This window comes from Eucalyptus grandis, chromosome 2 (genome assembly GCF_016545825.1).
Source record: "Eucalyptus grandis isolate ANBG69807.140 chromosome 2, ASM1654582v1, whole genome shotgun sequence".
Lineage (NCBI taxonomy): Eukaryota > Viridiplantae > Streptophyta > Magnoliopsida > Myrtales > Myrtaceae > Eucalyptus > Eucalyptus grandis.
The window spans coordinates 27,625,628-27,650,736 of NC_052613.1; the positions used below are offsets into that span (position 1 = coordinate 27,625,628).

The following is a 25,109-nucleotide window of genomic DNA, read 5'->3' on the forward strand; positions in this document are numbered from 1 at the left end:
CCTAAGCGGAGCCCAACCTAGTCTAAGTTTTTTTTTTTTTTTTTTTTTTTTTTTGTTTTAAAACGAGGCCCACAAGCCCTATACACTAAAACAGCCCAAAACGAAGCCCATTCCTCCTTTTTTACTCTTTTTTTTTTTTTATCTTTTCGTGCTTTTGTCTTTTTTTTTTTTTTTTTTTTTTTTTTTGGTCGTCTTCCCAGGGTCTCCTCTCCGCAGCCACGACACGCCGAAACTCCTGCATCTCCTCCACCGGTCCGACGCCGGCAACACCGCGAACGCTGGCGGCCCTGAGGAAAGTCGCCGGACCACTATCGCTCACCGGTCGTCCTCTCGACCGGCGTCGACCCTCGCCGGCTACCTACCGCAGCCGCGCAACACGTCGAAGCTCCCTGCATCTCCTCCACCGGTCCGACGCCGGCAACACCGTGAACGCTGGCGGCCCTGAGGAAGGTCGCCGGACCACTATCGCTCACCGGTCGTCCTCTCAACCGGCGTCGACCCTCGCCGGCTACCTATTCCGGCAAAAAACTACCCTATTTCCGACGGAACGGGTCGTCGACTCAAATACATGCCAAATCTCGCGCAAACCGTTTAGAAACGCAACAAATACGTATGAGCAACAAGGATTCAGCAAACACAGGAACAAAAACGGGTGGGTCCGGCGTTAAAACGTGAGCTACTCCTCGGTTTTCTCTGAGGAATTTTATCGAACACGTGGTATGCACTACCAAACTCGAAGGATTCCGGCTCTACCGAACGACGATCATGCTTCGGGGTCTTGAAATATGACATAAGAGGACACGGGAGCAAAGTGCAAAGGCAACGTGGACCGGAGCTCACGAGAACCGGTCGACCGTGAGCTCCGGCCCGGCGTTTTCCGGAAACGAGATCGCAGGGTTCGGGAGACCTACCTCGTCCGGTGATGGGCCACGGCGGACAACGGCCGGCGAACGAACTTCCGGCGACGACGGGCTGCTCCCTCGAGCTTCGCCTCCGCTCGGCCTCCTCCTCCTCGGTATTTCTCTCTCGCTTCCTCTCGGTCTCACATTCGTTTCTTCTCGTGTCGAGCTCGAGGATTACTGATGGCGGTCGGCGGCTCACCGGCGGTGGCTGGACGGCAGCCGATCGACGACGGTGGTGGCCCTTGCTCGCCTCTTCCTCTCGTGTTTTTCTCTTGGTGTTTTCTTTTTCGTTTTTCTCCCCCCCTTCGCTCATCCCTCGTTTTCTTTTTAAAACTGCCGTTGGTTCCCCTTTTTTTTGTCCGAAATGTCTTTTGCTAACCCACGAAGCCAGCTCTCTTTCTTTTCCATCTTCAGCTCTAATTTTCCTCGGTCACCCAACCTCATTGCCTCTATGTATGTCTCATGGTCAGTTTTCTCCTTGGGACCGAGTTCAATCCATTTTCAGCTACAACAATTGCAGGTTTTCTTGGACTTCGTCAATCTGCGGGAGCTGCCACGCCTGCAGCCAAGTGTTCATTGCTTCCATTTTTCTGAAATCGCAGTTGTTGATCCTCTGCGAGATCCTTCTTCGGCTTCCTCCGTTCGTCTTACGTTCTGTTTCTTTCTTTTGCGGGTCTTCGAAGACGACACAGAGGGAAGAAGACCTCGCTCGTGGGCTGAAAGGGAAAAAGGGGGTTGCTGTTGTTTCTTTCTTTCTTTTTTTTTAATTTCTTGATTTTTTTTATTGACTTTTTGATTGATTGATTTTTTTTTGTAAAAATAGGTGTCAACAAGTATCCAAATTTTTTTGGGTCTAGAGGAGTTAGTTTTAAACACGGTCTCCCTAATCCTTCTTAACGAGTCTCCAAACCATAGGGCATTCTTTTTTAAAATGTTCTCGAGCTGTTACACTTTGAACATTTGAGGGCATTTTGGCAAATAGGTTTTACAAAAACTTTTTGAAAATGATTTCTATAAAAAAAAAAAATTGTAGGTGTTTGTTTGATTTTTTTTTTTCATTTATTTTGGAAAATCAATTAGAGGAATAGTTTTCAAGTCATTCACAAACTTGATTTGTTGAAATAAGGTCTTTGTATTGAAAGAATTTTTTCCAACTTCTCAAATTCTATTGAAAACCTTTTTGAAATATTTGAAATCTCATTTTTTCATAAATGTATTTTCTTTTGAAATAGAGTCTGCATTTTCTTTTAAAATAACAAAACTTTTGTCTAGATTTTCAAACTTTTCTTTCCAAGAACTTTCTTGTTGCTTAAGTGTAGAATTCTCTATTTTTAGCTCGGAAATCCTTTTAAGAGAGATTTTAAGACCGAGACAAAGTTCATTAATGTATTTTGAGACTTTAGTAGGAATTTTTAAATTGTTTACCTTGATTTCGCTATCTAAGTCTAAGTCTGAGTCTGAGTCTGAGTCTGAGTTTGAATCTATCTCAGAATTTGAGTCTGATTCTAATTTTGTCATTAGACATATATTGACATAATCTTCATCACTTTCTTCACATTCAATATCACTTCATGTCTCTGCTTTGAGAGCTTTTCTGTATTTCTCAGCTCTTCCCTTCTTTTTCTTCAACAGAGGACAGTTGGGTCTGATATGTCCCATTTTCTTGCATTCAAAATAGATCACATCTTTGTTAGCTTCATCATCCTCAGTTGATTTGTTTTGAAACTTATAAGTGCTTTGTTTCTTCAAGTTGAATATTCTTCCCTTTTTGTTCAGTTTCCAAAACCTCCTTATCATAAGTACTAGCTCTTCATCGTCCATATCATCTTCAGAATCTGTAACATCAGAATCATCGTTAAATTTTAAAGCAATTGACTTCTTACCTTTGAGATCTTCTTCCTCATTGATTTGCTCCACTTCATAAGACCGAAGTGTGCCAACCAGTTTGTCTATAGAAAGCGGCATGATCCTTTGAGTTTCTTCTGTTGAAATCTTCACATGATTCCAGTATTTGGAGAGTCCACGCAGCAATTTGTTAACATTCATTGGTCTTGAGATTGGATGTCCTTGATACTCTAGACCATTTACAATTTCTGTAAAATGACTAAACATGTCAATGATAGATTCTCCTGATTTCAACTTGAAGGCTTCATACTGTCCGAGTAAAATATTGATCTTTGTTTCTTTCACTCGATCAGTTCCTTCATAGGAAATATGCAGCCTATCCCAGACTTATTTGGTTGTTTCACAAGAAGAAATTATGTTATACTCAATATGAGATAAAGCACAGTATAAAAAGTAGATCGCTTTAGCATCAAAAGCTTGTCTCTTGGTTATTTCTTCTTGTGTCATCTTGCTAGCGTCTGCAACTTCTTTTCCTCTTTCTGAAACTAATGCAGTTTTAGGAATGATTCTTTTTTCTACCACATCCCATTTTAGAGGATCTTTCAATCTTAGGAATGCCTCCATCTTGTTTTTCCATACGTTGTATTCTTTTCCATCAAAGTAAGGCAGTTTGGTGTTGCTCTGGCCTTCAATCAAACCTTGAGCCAATATACTAGCCATAGATCTTTAACTAAGAAGTAAAAATAGTTCAATAGAAAGAGCACACAGACTCTGATACCAATTGATAGGGCTAGCAACAACACCTAGAGGGGGTGAATAGGTGTTAAAAGAAATTTTTGTGAGACTTAACAAATTAACTCATCTTTTGAAGATACTAGATTGAAAATGTAAAAGACTATAAGCAGTTATATAAAGCTACGAATTAAAGTAAAGAGTTCAGGGAAAGAGAATTGAAACACAAGGTTTATAGTGGTTCGGCTTAGACCAAGCCTACGTCCACTCTCCTGCACTCACAGCTCACTGGCTGGATTTCACTAAGAACCAAAAGAGATTTTATAGTCTCACATCCTTGATTCCACAGTGTAGAAACTCTACTACACTTAGGGGTGTGCAACGGAAACCGCCCGAACCGGAACCGGACCGAACCGGACCGGACCGGCCGGTTTTGGGCGGTTCCCATGGTCGGCGGTCCAGTCCCGGTTCCTAATCTTGGAACCGGCGGCGGTTGGTCCGGTTCCAAGGTAGGAACCGGACCGACGGACAGACTAAATTTTTTATATATAATTTATATTCATATAATATATAAACACATATAATATATTAATATTATATATGAAACTTATTGCAATCGAAATTGCAATTTAGGTAACAACCTCTTATGTGGCCAAGAGACCACCCAAACTCTTGTTGTTACTCTTTATTTATAGAAAAAACTCTCCTCATGCTCACACTCTCTCTCTTGCTCTCCTCACTTGCAAACGACAAGGCACTTCAAGCCTTAAAAAGTCTCATATCGACTAAACATTCAAAGTATAGAAGAGAGATTGTCTATAAAACCTAAGCCAAACACAACCTTTAATCACGTTGTTCATGGGTTTTATGCTTAAAATTAGCATGAAACACATAAACTATGATTGATATTCACACAAGTGAAGTTTGAATATTTTGCACGTGAAAATATGTGTGAGTAGTTTTATTAGATTGCTCGGAAACCGAATTTGATTGATCGGTCCGGAGCATGATTATTCTTTAGTGAATGGTCATTCTTTAGTGAAAAAATAAAGTGCCAATTCTTTTTGACCGGACCGGACCGGATCGGAACTGATGGTCCGGTCCGGTTCTCGGTCCTAAGACCAACGGTCCGGTCCACAGTTCCCAAAATTGGGAACTGATTCTCCTGGTCCGGTTCCCGGTTCCACCTTGGAACCGGACCGAACCGGGAACCGATCACCCCTAACTACACTTCCTCAAGGTCTAACAAGTGTTTAATATCTTTTTTGAGTACAACTTAAGCTCATCGATTGAAATAGCAAAGAACTAGGAGCCTCAGACTTTTGAATTTTTCTTTCATGCACACACTTGAATAACTTGAGTGTCTTTGTTATATACTCCTCAATGCCTTTATAATCATTGGCACTTTCCAAAGAAGTTCTTCCAATCTACCCGTTGGACATGATCAAATAGGGAGATCTCGAGTTATTTGAGGAATGTAATGATAGTCCACCAATCCTGCTCGCCCATACAATCAGTATCTAGGTTTCCATAAGTAGAACGTTCCAAGTATACTTCGCCAATCAACGGATCTAATTATCCGAATTGATTTTAATAAGAATAATTGATCACGAGATGCTATCTCCAACCGTAAGATCTTCTTCAACTGTACGAACCAAATCCATAAAGGTAAACTCGCCTCCGGATAAGTTTTCTCTTTGTCAATCTGAAATCTATCAGTGAGAGTAGACTTTAAATCTTGAGTCTGGAGGTCTTTAGACTTTAACACTTGGGTCTGCAAGTTTTCAGACTAAATTGATGAAAAAGTTTTGTCAACTTCAAAACAATAAGAAAGTTTTCTCCAACACATGGCACTGTACATTCACTTCATTGCTAAATCTGATTATCTAGGCCATTTCACAGCTTAATTTCCAAAATTAAACTATGATTTCATTGCAATCATCTTACTTTTAATGGGATGATAGATTTATTTGAGTTTGATTTTATGTAATCTTCATAGATATGATTTGTGATTTATGGAATCTCACGAATATTCAAAATATTGTCAGAGTCTTTATGTAGCTATCTTTATGTTTAATTTGTGGTGTCATATATCTGTCCATATTGGTTCAGGATCTAAATCTATATACTATAAATGATCTTTTGAAAAGGTAGGGCATAGTCAAGCATTCAAAATTTGTCATATTATAATAATTTGGGAATAATTTTAATTTAAGTAAATGAATTCGACCAAAAAAAATTAAGTAAATGAATTAATTCCAAGTAAGGTCAAGATTCTAACACATATAATAATTTTGATTTAGTAATTTCATTAATTCCAACGACAAATAAGTCACTGTAGATAAAACCTATTCATGTGTTTTTCTTGATAGAAAAGGTGTTTTTAAATATAATTCACACCTTAATCATTGTAGCTTTTCTATTGGCTCAACAAGAGTTATTTAGAGGTGATAGACAAATTGAAAGATTCGACATATATTGAGTTTATATTGCGTTGTCGAGCATCTAGATGTGGTAGAACATTTAAGAAAAATTATAAAAATCTCATTACGTGTGTCCAAAAAAAAAAGTTCCGTATTGTTGTTATGTTATGACTAGTTTTATCCATTACATTACTATTAAATTAAGTCTATTAAATTAAATCTCATAATGATGGTGACACTCATTTCATATGCCTTTTCCTGTCGTTTTCCTTTTATGGGCCGTGCTGATTGTGTGACGAGGTTTGACTTGGAAGTAGGTATTTGGATCGGATGGCTAAGGATGATTCCATCAGGAGCGGGAGCAATAAGAGTGGGCCATGGGGGAAATTAAGGCCCGGATCCACACGTGCTTAGATGCTAACACGTGTAATAATTAATGAGATAGATGTACCTCAGATTTTTTTCCGTTAAAATGACATGCACATTGCATGCAATGGTGGATCACACAACACCAATCATGTGATCACCCCATACAACACATTTCAATTATAGAAGGATAATTTAGCATTTAGCTAAGGATTTTTGTCTATAGATGAACAATGCCACAAATTTCAAGAACTCAAAGTAGTATTTGATGTAGATATAAAGTCTGATTGGATTTTTCAACTTTTTTCTAATATAATTACAATAAAAAAAATCAAAAATCAAACTCATTTTGTATCCTAATTTCAATTTATATACTCTATTTTAAGGTTACGAATCTCTAACTTTATTAAATGTATGGGATACTGAAAGTCCTAAGATGATAACCCATTGATTGACCAGTAGAAACTTCTACAAAGCTTCTAGGATGACTCGTAAAATCCGTTCTATTTTTTGACAAATCTTTTAAATGAAACTTATAAACAAAAATTTCCTGAATAATGGCGTACACTGCTTGCCATTCTTTATTCAAACCTTCATCTTTGCTCGTACAAAAACCAAAGATATTGACAATCAATTCTTCTTGCTTTACAAATCTTTCTTGCTATATAACAAATGGCACCACTACGATATTGTGACATTTTAGAACCAAGTAGAGTCAGATACTAAATATTTCCTGATAATCCATAGTTAGGTTCTCCAATCTACCTTATCAGCTAATTAAGTTAATCTTGCATAGCATTATGACAATGCTCACTTCTATCTTGTTTGTATATGAATTAAGAAAATTAATATAGGAGCATAGCTAGGATTCTAAGATTGCACTATTGACTCATGCATGAACCAGTTAATACTTAATAGGCCTTCCACATTATTAGGTTCTACAGTTTATCCAATAATATAATGCTCGTTGTATTTTTTATCGTTGAATCAATGGGGTTGAAATATAATGGGTTCCTTGATTAATACTAGAGCGGGTATCGGGTTGATTTGGAATATGTGAGGCAAAGTAATTTTTTTCCGATGGTTTAAAATCTTATAATTTCACGATCCATCTCTCAATGAAAAATGAAGCAAAATAAATTTCATAAAGAGATATGATTATTTTACTTTACTTATTCTAAGAAAATTGTGGTTTACTAAAATATATTAAAATGCGTTTAGGGAAGGATTATATTCTCTATTGCGCTTTTACCATCTCAAAGATGGATTTTTCTTGGCCTATTTTTATATCTAAAAAAATGCCCCTCTACCATAGATTCCTTAGCTTTGACACAGTCCACTTATTAGCCGACCAATTCAATAATCAAACCTACTCTCTCAAAGGCCAGACTTTATGATGATATACAATTTCATCCCAAAAACCATATAATAGAAAAGTGAATCTCAAACCCATTCATCCACACATCCATCTCCAAATTTCAAAAATGCCCTCAACAACACCAATTATCAATTTACAACCGCCATCCGCAGAAACAAAAGTCGCTCATCCAAGAAAATGGCACTTTCGTAAAAAAATTGCTAGACGAGACTTTTAACAATGGCATCAAAGATCCGTCACTCTCTCGCTCTCTTTCCTCTTCCTTTGTATCCATTATAAGGTCCTGCACTGCGCTTTCCCTCTCTCTGCGCAGAGCTCTCGTTCTTCAATTCTTAAGCATTCACTTACTCCCTCAGCCTTTTCAAGTCTCTCGCTCTTCGCTTTGCTGGAAACATGCCGGTTTCTGGCAAACACCGACCTCTTGACGGCTCTTTCCCTCATGAGCTCACCTCCAATACTCCCTTTTCCAGCTGGACCTCGAAGAAGCCCAAAATGCTAGTGAATGAGACGAATTCGCAGGCATCATCCGGACCTTCATATGAGGTTTTTATAAGCTTTCGGGGAACTGACACCCGTCATGGATTCGCTGATTGCCTTTACCATGCCATGGTTGGGGTCGGGATTCTTGTCTTTAGGGACGATGAATCCCTTCGCGTCGGTCAAAAAATTGGTGGTGAACTTCTACAAGCAATTGAGAACTCCAAAATCTACATTCCCATATTCTCCAAAAATTATGCTTCGAGTCATTGGTGCCTCCGAGAGCTCGCATACATGGTCGAGTGCACCTTGAAATTGAATGAGAACAAAGAGATTCTGCCCATTTTCTTGGATGTGGAACCTGAAGATGTCAAGCTCAAAACAGACTTATATAGCCAAGCTCTTGCAAAGCATCAAGAAAAGTTTAGTGCAGAAGTGGAGTCATGGAAAAAGGCTCTCAATGAGGTGGACGAGATAAAGGGATGGAACTTGAAGAAAGATCAAGGGTAAATGTCTTTAATTTGTCAACTGCCATCTGCAAATTTCGTTTTCCTCTCTGTTCAGTTTAATTGTGGTATTGTCGGTGAAAATATAGTTTATACATGTAGTCGATTTTATATAGTTTAAATGCGGTTGCGGCAATGGCCGCCGCCGCTATTGGCCACCACAGCGATGAGAAAGGAATGCTCTCTGGTGGCCCCTATCGGTGGTATCGCTGCAATAGCTCCAGTCAATGGCACTATTGCGGTGGTAGCGCACCCTTCTTATCCTGATTCTCTCTCTCCTCATGCTCTCTGTCTATGAGACAGTAGCTACGAGCAGTAATAGATCTCCAAAGAGCTCCACCAAGCCGTCGGCCAGCCACCGCAGCAGCTCATCCGTCAGTCACCGCCACTTCTCCGTCGCCAGCCCGACACCAAGTGGCCAGAAGCTGCGTCTGAGCAATTCGGCCCGCACACTTTCTCTCTCGCTCACTGTGGTGAGTTGGATCCGGGATCTGGACGACCATATCCGACGTGGTTGACTTTGGCCCAAGGCCAATGACGTCATCCCCGGCAGTTGCAAGGCCACGACCCATGTGACGTGGAGAACTGAGGCAAGGCCCAGATGGCCAGTCAACGGGTCCAACAGGCGACGACACTAAAATGTGATGGTGATGGTGCAGAGAGGCGAGCGACGTCAATGGTGCAGAGGCAGGGGCCGACGGTGATGGTGACTGAAATTGGGGAGCGGAGATCAGCAAAAATCATAATAATATCGGTGTCTCGATTTTTTTGCCAGGTTTCCAGATAACGTGAGAGCAATTTAGTCACTTTGGGAGTAAGTTTTACATATAAAGTTATCCCTAACATGGTTGTTACCTTATGGCAGCCAAGGAGATCTTATATGTTCGGTAATTCAAACGATTTCAGTTAAGCTGAAGGTTGCACATGAAAACGTAACCGAGCATCTAGTTGGAGTTGATGATCGCGTAGAAGATATAATCAAAATGTTGAAAGTGGGATCTGATAGTGTACGATTTCTTGGAATCCACGGAATGGGCGGTGTTGGCAAAACAACTCTTGCTAAGGTTGTCTTCAACATACTATCTTCTAGCTTTGACGGATGCTGTTTCCTTGCAAACGTTGGGGAATCATCAAAAGGCAATAATGGTCTGGTAAATTTGCAAAAACAATTGTTATCCAATCTCCTTGGTTCTCATTCTATCGACCAAATTTATCAAGTGAATGATGGGATCAACAAGATGAACAGAGGAGTACTTAAAAATAAAAAAGTTCTCATTGTTTTAGACGACGTGGATGAGAAAGAACAACTTAAAAGTCTAGCAGAAAGAGGTAATTGGTTCGGTCCTGGTAGTAGGATTATCATAACTACTAGGGACCAAAGTATCCTAATGATTAAGGGAGAAGCAATAGGTGAAGGCCTTGTAGAAAAGTTCACAAAAGTTTTGACTTACGATGTACAAGAAATGGAATTTGATCATGCTCTTAAGCTTTTTAGTAGGCATGCCTTTAGAAGAAACTCTCCACCAAAAGATCGTATGTTCCTTTCTCAGAAGATTGTCCATACTTTGGGAAAGCTTCCTTTAGCTCTCGAGATTACAGGTTCATCCCTTAACGGTAAACCCGAAGAATTATGGGTTGACACATGGAAGAAGCTACAAGAAGCTCCTCCTAAGGAAGTCCAGAGAAAATTGATGATAACTTATAACAGGTTAGATCGTACACAAAGGGAAGTATTTTTGGATATAGCCTGTTTTTTTGTTAATGAGGATACAACATGCCCTTTCTATATGTGGGATGACTATGGATACCACCCACATGTTGCCATTGATGTCCTCCTTCTCATGTCCTTGATAAAAATCAAAGACGACAAAACTTTCTGGATGCATGACCAAGTGCGGGACCTCGGAAGGGAAATTGTCCGTCAAGAGAACTTCACCGATCCCTATGAGCGTAGTAGAGTGTGGAACTATGATGAAGCTTGGAGCATTCTGAAGGAGAAAGAGGTGAAAAATGGAATAGCAATTTATTTTTCGATGTATTGTTGTAGACTATTCTTGCAAAAGAATAAATTAATTGCTATTAACGCTTGTAATTGTTTTCTTTTGACCCTCACATATGGACTTCTGGGCGTTTTCATTGTCAGGGAAGTAGGAAAATAAAAGCAATGTCACTAAAAGGATATTGTGGACTTTGTGGAGGTACTTTGACAAGTGATGAAATTGCTCCATTACGAAACCTAAGGTTCTTTCGAGGGAAAGGGAAGTGCCTCGTTGGAGACTTCAACAACCTTCTCCCTAGTTTAAGATGGCTTTCTTGGCAATTTTACTCTAGCCAATTTGAGGCAACAAACTTTCATCCAGCTAACTTAGTCGTTCTTGACCTTTCATGGAGTACTATTTCGGAGGAATGGATTGGCTGGAAACAACTTAGAGTATGATATGAGTCCCACTCCTTGCATATGCATTTCATTTATTCTATCTTTTTGTTCCCCTACAAGTTGTTTCTTAACATATATTTTATCAAATTGTTTTGTAGGAGGCCAAAAAACTAAAGGTACTAAATCTCAACTCATGCGAAGAGTTAAAGAGAACACCCAATTTATCTACGTGGGTGTATCTAGAGAGATTGGTTCTTTATGATTGTATCAACTTAATTGAAATTGACCCATCCATTGGTAATTTGCGATCTTTGTTGACCTTGAATTTATTAAATAGTAACCTTAGCAAATTGCCATACTCGATTGGAGGGCTAGTGAAAATTAGGCAGTTGGATTTATCAACGTGTATGGAGATAAAGGAACTTCCAGACTCAATTGGGGAATTACAATCATTAGTCGAGTTGGATTTGTCATCAACAAGTATTGGTCACCTACCCGATTCAATCGGCAATCTAAAGCAACTGAAAGTACTAAGGATGAGTGACATAGAAGGGATAACAAAATTACCAAGTGCGATTTGGCTAGTGGAGAAGCTTGAAGAGTTAAATGCTCGGGGATGTTACAACTTGACTGGTGAAATCCCTAAAGAAATTGGGAGATTGACCCGTTTGAGGATCCTAGACTTGTCGAACACGCATATATGCGGATTACCCACCACGGTGAAGCACCTCTCTAATCTCCAAACACTTGAGCTAGAAACATATTCCAAACTACAATTGCCGGAGCTTCCCCTAAGTTTGACTTGTCTGACATGGGGCCAGTGGAGGTCCTCCATAAAGGTACATGGGCAGGAGCAAAACCGTGCTCATCAGGAAACACTTGTCATTACTCTTCCCACTAGCATCAGTAGCCTATCTCAGCTTAAAACACTAAAATTGGGCTGCCAAAATGTGCAATTCCTCCCCCAACTCCCGTCTAGTTTAAGAGAGTTAGAACTTCGAGGTCTGGTGACCGCACAATCACCGGATTTTTCCAATTTGAAATACTTGTCAATCTTGACATTCCGAGTATGTTCGCTAGAATTCTCCAATATATTTGATGCGGAGTTGGAGGAACTCCGTATAAAGCACTGTGAGCTTAGACAACTGGACACACCGTTGCAAAGGGAAATGAAAAGATTGAGATCATTAAAGATGGTTCATTGTGAGTGTTTTCCAGAAGTACTTGATCTGTCGCGCATGAAGAATCTAGAAACGATAAGTCTAGAATTTTGCAATTCATTAGTCGAGATTCGTGGCCTTGAAGAATTGGGATCCCTTTGCTCTCTAGTAATCGAACTTTGCCCTTCCTTGAAGAGGATGTCAGACCTATCGAAATTGAAAAAGCTACCGAAGCTCGATGTATTTGGTTGTTTGAAGCTAAATAAGCAGGAAATCTATTGGAATTATTGGAATGGAGAGTTTGGGGGTGACATCTGCAACGTCGGCGGCTTCGATTTGTCATTAGTCCCCGACGAGCGCAGAATTGATGCATTCTTCGACTCTTGCTATTATAGGAGCCGTTTAAAGCCATGATGCTGGAGAGTTTGGGGGTGACACCTCAAACGTTGCTTCCACCTCCGCCGTGGTATAATGAGTCCCATCAGCGACTCCGATTCGTCGTCCGCGTCCAGCAAGCTCAAACCTACCGCATTCTTTGGCGTGTTGCCACTGCCTCCACCTCCGCCATCACCTTTAGGAGCCCCATCAGCAGTTGGAATATCGCAGCACCACGTTTCGCACCATAACTTGCACTGGTAATTCTAAATTGCGCACCAAGTGTTTGCGCAATTACCTCTTTCCTTGTTCAGATCTGGATATGGAGTTTTGTGACAGGGGTCTGATGGTTGAAGTTTATGGTGTTGAGCTAATTGGGAAAACTGAGTTTTGATTTGATTTGGTGTGCAGATGGTGGTAAAAACCCCACATTTCAATAGTAGTTTTTGTTCACGCTCATTGAAGATCTTAGGGAGTTGAATCTTGCAGTGTGGAACAGCAATATCCTCACTTTCGACAACTTCATCGACAGTGAAAAGTAATTGCTTCCTACCTTGAATTTATTTTGCTAACAAAACTATTGTTGAGTTGTTTTAGATTTTGGTCCTTGAGTGACTAGCGTTCTTATCTTAGTTGTCTTTTCCATGGTCTCAAGAGTTCGACTCCATAAGGTTCTTTCTCAAAGCTTCGATAATACGGTCTGGCCTCTTCAGACTAAAAACGGGCAGGCACAATCCATTCCTATTTTCTTAAGTATGTAGAATTATTTATCAGGTTCAAAAGCAAAATACAAAAAAAAAAAAAAAAAAAAAGCTGTCAGACAATGGAGTACATATGATGACCTTTGTTTAAGGATAGGATGTGATTTTTCTAATTCAATCCTATGCAATAATAACTCGACTAGGTTCTAACATTGCTTTTGAAATTACATGTCGACTGCCAAATTGTTGTTGTTGTTGTGGTTGTCGTCGTCATCATCATTATTGTTAAATAGGTTTGATTGCTTGAATAATCTACTGGAAACTTGGGTGCTTCATAGTACTGGCCACATTTTCCATATCTATTTTAGTGCTAGGGCATGGCATGTCATATTTGCCACCTTATATTGTTTTACCATCTATGGATATGATATATCTTGTATACTAGTTGAAATATGAGCTATTTGCTACTATTGAGTGTATTAATTCCTCCTAGGAAGCAAAAATCCAGCACTATTTAGTTCTCCCAATAATGACCATTGCTGGCATTATGCTAGTTCTTCTAGCTAGATTTTGACATTGTTAATTTTGCAATGGAACAAGTATATTGCCCGTCTTGGTAGTGAGAACAAGGCCTTAGCTTTTTCCTTCTTTTTTTTCAAGAATTTCATTAGGTATTTACTAACATTTGATATAATAGCTTTTGAGATTTAAACATAGTGATATGTCGAACGAATTCTGTAAGGATGATATAGACTACATCCTGTAGTTGAACTAATGGAGTTTTTACATATTCCCAAGGGAGTGAGGCTAGTGTTGTTCAGAACCCTTGATACTGCTAGTTAAACTTATGTTCCTAAAATACTTTTGTGGGTCATGTTCAGCTGAACAAATGTGGGATTTCCAAATTGTTGGAGCACTCATTTGAGAATCTTAATAAACTGGGGTATTGGCGAAAGCCATGATCAGAGGGACAAATTTGATTTGTGCTCTGTTTTGTTCTTGGACGGCTTATGTACAAGAAAGAGTTCGACACGAGCTATGTGGGACTCACGAGTGACGGAGCAAAATGCTTGGTAGAGAACATAGACATTAAACTTGTTGGTAGGATTCGTCCCTCTTTACTATTATGATGAAATCTTAGTGAGAACCTCTCTCTCTCTCTCTCTCTCTCTCTCTCTCTCTCTCTCTCTCTCTCTCTCTCTCTCTCTCTCTCTCTCTCTCTCTCTCTCTCTCTCAATGCTGGTTTGCATTGCTGTCATCTTATCTTCACATTTTACCTAGACTCACTGATTTGTAGTGTACTTCATGATGTTTCTCAATTGTTGCCCAGAAACTATGCCGGGATATATTTTTCTATTAGGCAGCTACCTTTTCTATTACCACAAATTTTTACTTGCAGTTTCACTACAAGCAAATGTTATTTTTCTTCGGCATGGCAAGAAATGCATGCTTTCATATTGTTTGATTTTCTCCCTGATGACACAAGAGTTGCAATATAATGATGTTATAACCATCAACATGAACGCATGATATTCTATTGATCTCTAAAAATATGCGTCTATAAGACAATGCTCAAGCGTATGCGCTATCAGGCTTTTGAGCACTATGCAGGTTCATTTTTTTCTAAACCTACCCTTGAGAAATAGTGCAACTTGATCATCTAAGTTCTTTCTTGCTCTGCAACTTGTAGATTGAGATGCAATCTTGCATGACCAGTCCGTGCTATTCAATGCATAAATTGATTACCTGTTTGGTGTTGCATATGATGATTTGATTCCATCCCTAAAGAATGAAATTGATTGATTCTTATCTTCCTTGAAAGCACTATGGGTTCATTTTTTTCTAAACCTACCCTTGAGAAATAGTGCAACTTGATCATCTAAGTTCTTTCTTGCTCTGCAACTTGTAGATTGAGATGCAAATTTCCTCATTCAATGCATAAATTGATTACCTGTTTGGTGTTGCATATGATGATTTGATTCCATCCCGCCTTATCTTCCTTGAAAGCTGGGTAAGAAATTGATGACAAATTTTCATCAAAGTTAAGAATGCATGTTTCATAAATGCTGAATTGCCATCTTAGACTTAACTAGTGTTGGTGATTTTTCCCGGATTTCACATCGTTGCATTCTCATGCTGAATTGCCATCTCAAACTTAACTAGTGCTGGTGATTTTTCTCGGATTTCACATCGTTGCATTCTCATATGAAGTCTAGGCTCAAGAAATTGACACTATAGTAAAGTTGTAGGAAATTGTTCTTGTCGATGATTTGAAACTCGAAGATTTACCTGAAGGAGTGTATACAATCCATATCTGCCTTATGAGAATGCTTTTCATGACTTTGCATGTGATAATGCTAGGTGCTAATGATATTTCTCTTTTGTTCCAGGGGAGTAGAAGTTATCAAAAGGGCCGAGTGAGAAAGGCATTGCATGCACATTCTCTGTGGAATTCAAATTTACTTGACGAGACACGTTTTGCAGAGAATTGGGAACTTTAGCAATCATTTGAATATGTAATATTACTATAGGCAAAGTAGAGACTATGGTTATGTTCACATAAATAATTTCTCTTTCAAAACGAGACTCGTCTACATTGTTTCTCTTTTTTTTTCTTTTCCCTTGCTAAAGCGCTGCTGGGGATTGAGTTCATTTGAATATATATTTGACGAGTCCCACCAAAATTGGTTATAGTGACTCATGAAGAGAAAGCCTGTCATGCAAATTCTCTCTTCCATGGTGTTGTGACTATCTTGGTAGTTACCTTTAGCTTCTGCTTAAAAATGTAAGATACGACATACAATGTGATTTGAGAGATCAATTCCAGCAGAAACCGAGGTGATCAATGCAAATGAATTGAAAAATAGATTTTGATTTACATGACTTAAAGTTTTAGCAGTTTGCACTTGATCATTTGCAAAAATGATCAACGTAACTGCGTTCTTACGCCTACTGCTTATGATAGCCATTTGCAAATAAAATTGGTTTTCCCTCTTTAACTAGCAAGATATTTAGATTGTATGCAGACTTTGTTTGTTATAAAAAAAAAAATGGAACCAGCATAGGATCCGACAGTTCACAGTGAAGGTAATTTGCTATACAAAGACTTCTTGACAAGCAACAATAAGATAAGAAAACAAAGAAAAGTTTCCAGGTCAAAGGAAGAGAACTTCCGGTGTTGACAACATTATTACATGACTATACAACAGCAGCTTCCTGCGGAACCTTTGACATTTCTTTTAGTAGAAGGTCTCTCTCAGCAGGGTTGTAGAGGATAATGCCCCGAATAAGAAACTGAGAAATGAACAACTACTAATGACACTTGGCAATGAACAACATATAAGCCTAATAATGAGGAAATTCATGCATAGCTGTTAAAACTCAGCGCATACCAGGAGGGTTGGGAGGTGGTGGAGATGGACGCAGAGGATAAGCCAAAGGGGGAGGAGGGAATGCTGGAGAAGCATAGGCTGTTGGAAAAAAATGGGAAAATGTGGTGGAGGTGGGTAGGTCACTGGATATGGTGGATACGATGGGTATGCAGGAGCTGTCACAAGGTGTGCTATGACAAGTGCACCGTAAGGAGGAGCTGATGCGGGAGGAGGTACAGAGTATGAAGGTAGCTAAGGAGCCGAAGAAGCTACATATGGCAGTACAGATGGTGCACAGCTTGCTCCTGCAAAAGCGCAATATTGTTCAGAACCCACTACAGAATGATCATGGTAAATGATGATGATGATATTCTATACTAAATGAAATTGGTAGTAACCATTGCATTTGCATAATGTAATATCAAGCGTGCTTCTCGAGCATATATTGGAATCAGAGAAGAAACAGGCACCTTTGATATAGACAATCAAAACCTTTCTTCTTAGAGGGTAGCAATGCAAATGCGAAGCGACAATTGTCCTACTTCATAATTTGATGCCGCAGAGATAGACTGGGGGTCTTTGTTGGGTAGATATGTCATACGCTTATAAAGAAATAACGGAGAGGAGAATCTGCTAGAAAATCCATCATATGCATCACAACTCATACGGAAGAAAGAACAAGATAGAAGAACCCAGTAAGCGATCACTGGACTATCTTCATCTTTTCCCTCCGATGTTTTACGTTTATCCAGGGAGGATGTTACTCAGATCATCATTTTCTTTTATTTATGAACCGAGCCATACCATGCTGCACGTCTTCTGACTATGCAAAAGGCTACGTAATCAGTCGCCTATGTCGTTCTATGAAACAAAACGTGTGAACAGTACTACCGAGAACTCACATTATATTGCTGGGAAACGAGTGAATTAGAGAAATCACAAAGGTCGTCTTATGTACTCCATCCTCTGACATTTATTTTCTTGTATGTTGCTCTTGAACCTGATACATAATTTTACAGATCACACCTGCCCTTTTTTTAGTCTGAGAGTCCAGGCCATATTATTGAAGCTCTGAGAAAGAACCTTATGGAGCCGAACCCCTGAGAAGATGGAAAACACAACTAAGAAAAGAACGCTAGCCACTCAAAGACCAAAATCCAAAGCAGCTCAAAAGCAGTTTTCTTAGCAAAATGGAATACTATAAGGAAGAGCTGATACGAGACGACATGCAAATTATGAAGGCGCCAGAGGAGCCGAAGAAGCTATATATGGCGGTGCAGACAGAGCACAACTTGCTCCTGGTTTCTACAACAGGACAAGCACAATATTTCAGAATCCACTACAGAATGATCATGGTAAATGGTCATGATGATGTTCTATACTGGAGGCAGCAGCAACGCACCAGAGAATGCAGCGGATCTGAGCTCGTTGGAAACAAACGACAAATCGGAGCTGCCAACGGGGACTCCTGGAGGGGACAGCAGAGGCGGCGCAGTGGAGAATGCAGTGGATTGGGAGCAAAGGTGAGAGAGTGAATTTTGAAAAGAAGAAAAGAGAGACTGCATCTTCTTCGTTCCTCACGAGAGGGAGACCCAACAATTTGAAATATTAAAGAGAGAATTTTCAGATCTTTCTCCATGAAACCACCCATTGACGTGGCGCCACGTGTCACTCACCGGGTGGAGAGGGACTATGCTCACGTGGTGGAGCAGGACTGCCTAATAACTTCTCTACGAAGATAAGGAATATATAGGAGCTCATTGCAAAGCTTGGAATATAGAAATGTTGCCCTTTTTAGAAATGTTGAAGAACGGACGAGAGACCGTGAGGAGCACTGCAAGGACGTGGAGGGGGAGCCAAATTACTTGTCTTCTGGTGCAGATTAGGATTACAAGGACCTAAAAAAATGAGGCTGAAGGCTCGCTCAAATAATGCCAAAACTTCAACTTAGGCTGACGAGGAAGGAGAGATCTCAAGAATTAGGCTACACGCACTGATAGTCTCCACATATAAGAAAGAACAAAAAAAGGGCAACTAGACAATCAACCCCACCAATGAAGAATGAATCAGGTCTGGAAGCTTGCAATGTCAGTCTCATATAGACATAACTTGTATTCACTCCTTCCTTGCATGAACTGTTCGCGTGCGTGAAAACATGGTAAGAAATCGGTGACAAATATCTAATGTCGTCGTGAAATACAATTGTTGTCTTGTGTTATCCGTTAACAAGTTTCTTTGGAGACGACAACAAAAAGTCTGCACAGCATCATGCAGACAACTCAGCCATGCCAAAACCACCTCAGTATCATTCAAACAATTCAACCCCTCAAACACCAACTCAGCAACATCGAAGTAAATTGCGTCAAATGTCGAGTTGATGTTTGATGTTATTGCCTTTGCTATGGTATACTCTGACGTTGCTCAGTTGGTGTTTGAGAGGTTGAATTATTTGAATGACGCTGAGGTGGTCTTGGCGCCACCAAGTTGATTGCACGATGCTCTGCAGGTTGTTGATTGTGTTCTCTGAAGAAAGATTACAACATGAGAATATTCGGGTTTCGTGACGACATTAGAAGCTCTTCCTTGCAGCTTTCTCTTCGACCCAACCGATGCAGAGCTCGTGACTTCCATCACAAGAGGAAGGCGATGGGAAGAGCACCTAAACCCGAAGTCATACATAATATCATATGGAACCACCATTAGGAGAGAGAATGGCAAAATTAGGATGTGAAAAATTAGAGGTTGGAAAGATGAAACAAGCTTAAAATGTATATACATGTGGAGGAGTTTAGGAGCTTATATACATGGCACATACTAATAAAACAAATAACCTAATTAATTAGGTACGTTATATTATTTGTATGTATGGTATATAAACTAGAATCCTATCATTAGTTAGGGATTTATTTTGTTTGTATTTGTATGATGTATATAAGTAATTTGAAATCATATCATCGACAAGGTTTCATATTGTTACTTGATCTAATAAAAATCCTCTGAAATTTCCTTGATGTCAAGGTGAAACCTACACGGGTCCATCATCTACTATATTTATTGTTCTTGCTATTATAAATTTAAAATTAAGAAAAAATAAATAAAGAGAAAACATCTTGAGATACATTTGTAAATAACATTGCTTATCCATGTACATACAAGTACAATGAATGACCTAATTATGTGTTGCTACTAAATAATGACGTAGTTAACGATTTTCGGGTTTAGTTATATCTAACTAGCATATACGCACACGCTCTTTGGTAAGAAATTCAGAAAATCAAATGGTAGCACTTAAATATGTACAAACTAACTCTCCAAAGTCCAACTCTTAGGTTACATAAATATTTGATTTAAAATGTCTCTGAAATTCGACACAATAAAATATCTTTAAATAAACAAATTTCTTCTATTGATTCATATCAAGGAATCAAAAGGTGGATTTTGGTAGAGCATATATATCTTGCTAGTTAGAAAAATAGAAAAGGAAAAATTAGTAAATAGAAATATAAACATTCTCAAAGATACGCATGACAAAATTACTTCTAATAAATCTGAAGTGCATAACTAGGATTAGAAATAGATTAAGAAGTACGTCTGTTACAATCTCCTCGTGTTTTAAAAGTCGAAGGTTTTGCTGCTCCATGATCTGTTATGTGCCGACTAAACTATTTTTTCTTAGCACCACCAGCCCTGGAATTCCTGTTAGTTGCTTCCTTAGCAATATTCCCAGGGGTTTCCCCTTGCATGGATGACAATAATATAAAATTTGTATAAGCGATATACACATCGCAAATGTACAATACATGGAAGAAATGGAATCCTTAGGACAGCAAATACACACACTGCAGAAGGAACACTAACATGCACTCTGCCCGAAGAAGTACCCCTCTCGTTCTAGCATAGAGGGCAAACTTCATCCTTCCAATAAAAATTGATACAACTCACTTCCAAAATTGCAGTACCATTAGACATTACCTGTTTTTAAGGAAAGGAAAGCATCAACTTGCTTCCAACAATGGACAAAAACAGCATCTACAAGTCAAGAGTTGCTCAATGGAAAGGGTCCTTACATTCACCATCATTTAGATCCATGTCAGGAAGCAGACGACTCTCAATGGCTGTTTGAAGTTCCTCAAACCTAGGACCATGGTGGGCATTTTAAAGCTGCCAAGGAACCTGGGTTGGGAATTTACAGAGACTTGTGTAGAGACTGTCTTAGGCTTGAATGCCAGATTGGAGAATTGAAGTGTGCATTTGCTTCCCTGTCATCCAGTGCAATTACGGTAGTTAATCAGGCTGAAACTGTTAACAGATCCGTATAAGCATGCTGGTGCTTTTGTTTATCCAATTGATTTTATGAATATGATGATGCAACACCATTAGCACATCAGTAAAGTTATATTAAAGTAATCGGGCATAAGCAACAGGGGCATGGCAACATACTAACTTTGACTTACAACACTATTGCCAAAAGTTTAAAAATGATCACAAAGATCTGAAAATTTGTGCACCACTAGGGCAATAAATGGCTTACGAAGTGAGTTAACGGGATTACTATTTATCCATCAAAAGCAGCATCTGAAGACATCTATTCGCTAGAGCAATGTGTGATGTTACACTTTCGCATACATTAAAAGAAGGAAAATTCCAGGTGCTCGGTCCTCAAACATATCAAGATGACATACCTTCCTCTTAGCAGGTACAGATAGATTCTTAGCTGGCTTAAAGAAGGATTCTAATCTGTAGAAAATAAATGAAAGGAATCGTCGGATAAAAGAAAGTGCATTTTGGAAGTCACTTTCATTTGTTCAAGCTTTAGTTACCAACCTTGTGATGACTCATGCTTAGCTGCCTTAATCTTCTCAATCGCCTGATACACATGGTAAAACAACATTGAAAATATGTATGCTCTCTCCTCCAGAGGAAAAGAAGCAACTTCCTCGAGTAGGCAACTGACCAACACATTACTGAAGATAGAAGCCATACCTTTATCACTCTATCAATGTTGAACCCATTCTCATTCACAAGAAAGGAAATTAAGCCCTAGAAAGGGAAAGAACAATCATTTAGGAAACGAGTCAAGAATTCAAAAAGTGAAATGTTGCAAGTAAATCCCAACATGAAAATGGCCCACCTCCTCGTTTGGGGTAGTCCATTTTATCTCAGGTTTTTCTTCCATAGAAACTATTGGTTCCTTGAAAAGCACTCGAGCTTCACTATAGGGCCAATTATCTGGTATCTGATACCTATTCAAAAAACAAGCAAACATTTCCGTAAGAAGGATAACCAAACTGAATAAAGACTTCCAAGTAATGCAAAGAACCTCTGGGTCTCAAGGATAGAGAAATGATATGATTTTGTTCAAGTGAGATCAAGCAACAGACAAAGCAGACATCAGAGTAGATAAAAGTATCATAGTAAATCAACACACAAAGTAGCATGGTCGATGCTCTAATTGCCAGCCCAAATCTATTGGTGGCAAATGATCTTTCAGTTTCAAATTGTTGACCAAATATTTCCACGCCAGCTGAGTTTGAAAGATAATTCTTTTAAGTCAAGGAATTCAGCAGCCAAGACTATTACAGTGAGAAAGTTTGCTGCCTAATTTTGCTGACAAGTCAGGGGACAAGATAACAAGATAAGAGCATAAGAAGCACCTCTGCCTTTTTATGTTCTCTACTATGTTTTCTATGGAACCGTGTCGATGGATAACCTTAAGAGCAGTCAGCCCTCCAATAACTGATAAATTCATTCCAAAATAAAGCCACTGAAATGATCAAGCTAAAAAAAAAAACGAGAGGGAAAATGATATGCGATAGCATAAAACAGTTAACAGAGCACTGCAACAATATCACATCTACCTCAAATGCTTTCACAATAATCACATCCAGAGAGAATGCACAGGTCAATGAATTGATCCATATCCAAATTCATCTCCTCCAAGATCTAAAAGTCAGGAAAGTGAGAAAAAATTTAAGCAATCACAATGAATAAACTTTTCTAATTACCTTGGAAATTTCAAATTCCATGACTGGAACTTTTCTTGAGCTGGGATCCATTAAATGGCGAAGAAATTTAGGAGCTCCAAAAGTAAGGGAATCCATGTCTTCAGAAGCAATCGCATAAACCTGGAAAACAAATATTACAGCTAAAGCACCATTTATGGTAGATGAATTCTGGTTGGCACACAACAATTAAGCAATGATAGGAATTCAAAATCAGTGAAAATTCCTTGGACAAAGGGCTTAGTAAAGAACATACCAAATGTACATGGAGAAGAAGACATTAGACAAGTGAACAAGCGTATGTGTGAGTGAAAAGGAAATTAAATCACGTTCACATAGTGTTAAACGATTGGTTATCATGGGAAAACAATGAATAATTCTAAATCAGAAGACAATCAAATGGGAAGATACTTGCCTTTCCAGCTTTGCAACGTGCAGCACATTGTGCCTCTGCTTCTGAAGTAGCCTAAAGTACAAAAACTGAAATTGGTATCTGAACTTTTTGTTAGAAATAAAAAGAACAAACTTTTCAGACAGAATAGCAACCTCAACTACTGGGACACCAATAAGCCTTAATAGTCTTTTGCACTCTTCATTGTGCTGTTGCGTCACCTGCAAGAGTATCAAAGCCATGTACCACTAGTGCACACACATCCAATTAGCTATGTAGATAGGTTTTCTGGAAAACAGAGACAAAATCAAACTTCACATCAAATAAGACAAAAATATTGCACCATAAGGAAACCTAAACGAGACCAACCTTCACAGTTCTTTTACTGAATTTCTCTGTCTTCCTTGTTTTGAGACTGCAGACACAATGAATACAGAGCTCACTGAGCATTTTTGTACTCTGTGTTTCTGGGTGCTTAGGTGCGAGAGAGAGAGAGAGAGAGAGAGGGAGAGAGAGAGAGAGAGAGAGATATGCATATACCACAATGGCTACTGCCAACTCCTCAGAGGCATCTGCCCTCTTCAAAAAACTGCTCAGAGACTCATGTAAGGCAACTAAACATATTCATAGATAATTCCAAAAAATAGAAAAGAAAAGGCTACATAATAATAAAGTACCGTTTTGCCAGCTCTTGCTTCTTCAAATCAGGAGGTGGACCATCAAATACGTAGCTATCATAACAACAGCAAAACATAATTCAGAGAAGCACGAGCTTCATTCTTCTAGCATTCTATCCCAATGAAAACACACGAGGTCAAGAAAAAAAGTTTACACTGGCTTTATGCCCGCCTCCAACAGCCTAATCGTCTGGTAAAACATGCCTTGCAGATGACTACAAGGGAAAACAAATCGAAAGGCAGCTCAAAGTCAATCTCATATACATAAAACCGAGTCCAAGAGACAACATCTGAAGCATCAAAACAGAAGGCTAGTCAACAATTCAGCCATAAACTACACGAAACTCGAGCAAAGTGGATTTTATTTCCATGGAGTATTACAATGCCAGCGTACCTGGTGACTTCACCAGCCTCGTTGGTGAGCATCTGAGTCCCCTTCCTCCCAACCACAACCTAATCCCCCAATCAAAAGAACCAAAAAGCCCCCAACACTCAAAATCCAAATCCCCACCGACAAACCGAAACGCGCAATCACAGGCATCGATCCATAAAAAGCAACTTAACGAGGAGCTGACAGATGCTCATGCTGGCATCGACGGCGATCCTCCGGCCGAAGTAGCTCTCCAGCTTCTGCTCCTTCATCGCCTTCGGGGCATCGTCCGCCAGCAGCTTCGTCAGTCCCTATCGAAATCGGTGGACGAGACTCGATGAACAACACATGGAAAAATGATGGGATTGAAGGAGACGGAGGTCCAACTGAAACTACCTTGATGCCCATATCGGAGACAGAGAGAGAGAGAGAGTTTTTGCAGTGGGAATTGAGGGATGAAAGGGAAGCTGCTGGGGATGAATTGAATGGCTTCGAGCTCTTCCGCTTCCCTCCAGGGCTGAAGCGTGGGCGTCACGCGCGGGTGTTGCTAGTTGGTTTATTTTTTTTTAAGTACTAGTGATAAACTTTCGGACATAAACTTAAAAACTAAATTCACAGGCTCGAAGTTGAATGATACTAGTAATAACTTCTCATTCCTAATAATTGAGTAAATGAAAATGTTGAACAAATTAAACTCCAGAGACAACATATATTGAACAAATTAAAATTTCCCGATATTATATATTAGGTCAAAGTTTATGATCATTTAATTTTTGTGTTGCAAATAACGATTAACAAAAAAATAACTAAAATTGGGGCGCAAAGGCTTAAATATTTTCTAGACGCAAAAACTTTCGTCCTAGTCGCACTTAAATCTATACGCACACTTTCCACTTTTGCTTCTCATTAGTCACGGCAATGGCTTATGCTGTTCGCCTCCAACAAGCATAGATTTTGCCACGCACAACCGCCAATCCACCTTCCTACCACCACCCCCATCTTAGCAATAAGTAGCAAATGCAGCGTCGGCAGACGATGGAAATCTTGTTTTGTCTA

General features: G+C 39.4%; 3 protein-coding genes across 8 annotated transcripts; 1 reads left to right on the forward strand and 2 right to left on the reverse strand.

Annotated features, from left to right (window-relative positions):
- Window positions 1–7,908: 7,908 nt before the first annotated feature.
- Window positions 7,909–15,967, forward strand: LOC104426264 (disease resistance protein RPV1-like). 3 transcript variants are annotated; one of them, XR_005548489.1, is made up of 5 exons: window positions 7,909–8,629; window positions 9,495–10,632; window positions 10,773–11,060; window positions 11,165–13,079; window positions 15,633–15,967. XR_005548489.1 is itself a non-coding variant. In XM_039307324.1 (4 exons), exons 1-4 carry the CDS (start codon window positions 8,040–8,042, stop codon window positions 12,578–12,580), a joined length of 3,432 nt encoding a protein of 1,143 aa, XP_039163258.1. In that variant the 5' UTR covers window positions 7,909–8,039; the 3' UTR covers window positions 12,581–14,112. The 3 variants fall into 3 exon arrangements, 1 of the variants encoding a protein (XP_039163258.1); XR_005548490.1 differs by lacking the exon at window positions 15,633–15,967 and adding an exon at window positions 14,933–15,019; XM_039307324.1 differs by lacking the exon at window positions 15,633–15,967 and having other exon boundaries at window positions 11,165–14,112.
- A 354-nt stretch (window positions 15,968–16,321) lies between these two features.
- LOC104426373 lies at window positions 16,322–18,326 on the reverse strand. Of its 4 annotated transcripts, XR_005548493.1 has the most exons (5): window positions 18,016–18,324; window positions 17,840–17,918; window positions 17,516–17,713; window positions 16,635–16,918; window positions 16,322–16,536 (listed from the first exon to the last, which is right to left on the reverse strand). XR_005548493.1 is itself a non-coding variant. In XM_039307331.1 (3 exons), the coding sequence occupies exons 1-3, from the start codon at window positions 17,584–17,586 to the stop codon at window positions 16,499–16,501; spliced, it is 393 nt and encodes a 130-aa protein (XP_039163265.1). In that variant the 5' UTR covers window positions 17,587–18,322; the 3' UTR covers window positions 16,322–16,498. The 4 variants fall into 4 exon arrangements, 1 of the variants encoding a protein (XP_039163265.1); XR_005548492.1 differs by having other exon boundaries at window positions 17,516–17,918; window positions 18,016–18,326; XR_005548494.1 differs by lacking the exon at window positions 17,840–17,918.
- Window positions 18,327–20,357: 2,031 nt separating this feature from the next.
- Window positions 20,358–24,559, reverse strand: LOC104426392 (flap endonuclease 1). The gene is given in 17 exon segments (XM_039307333.1): window positions 20,358–20,872; window positions 21,296–21,350; window positions 21,438–21,480; window positions 21,597–21,653; window positions 21,745–21,856; window positions 22,472–22,556; window positions 22,619–22,738; window positions 23,031–23,081; window positions 23,162–23,227; window positions 23,376–23,403; window positions 23,405–23,421; window positions 23,547–23,595; window positions 23,684–23,737; window positions 23,839–23,898; window positions 24,078–24,136; window positions 24,248–24,364; window positions 24,450–24,559. Coding segments are annotated over 12 exon segments (717 nt in total). The 5' UTR covers window positions 24,462–24,559; the 3' UTR covers window positions 20,358–20,872; window positions 21,296–21,350; window positions 21,438–21,480; window positions 21,597–21,653; window positions 21,745–21,856; window position 22,472.
- Between the last annotated feature and the right edge of the window lie 550 nt (window positions 24,560–25,109).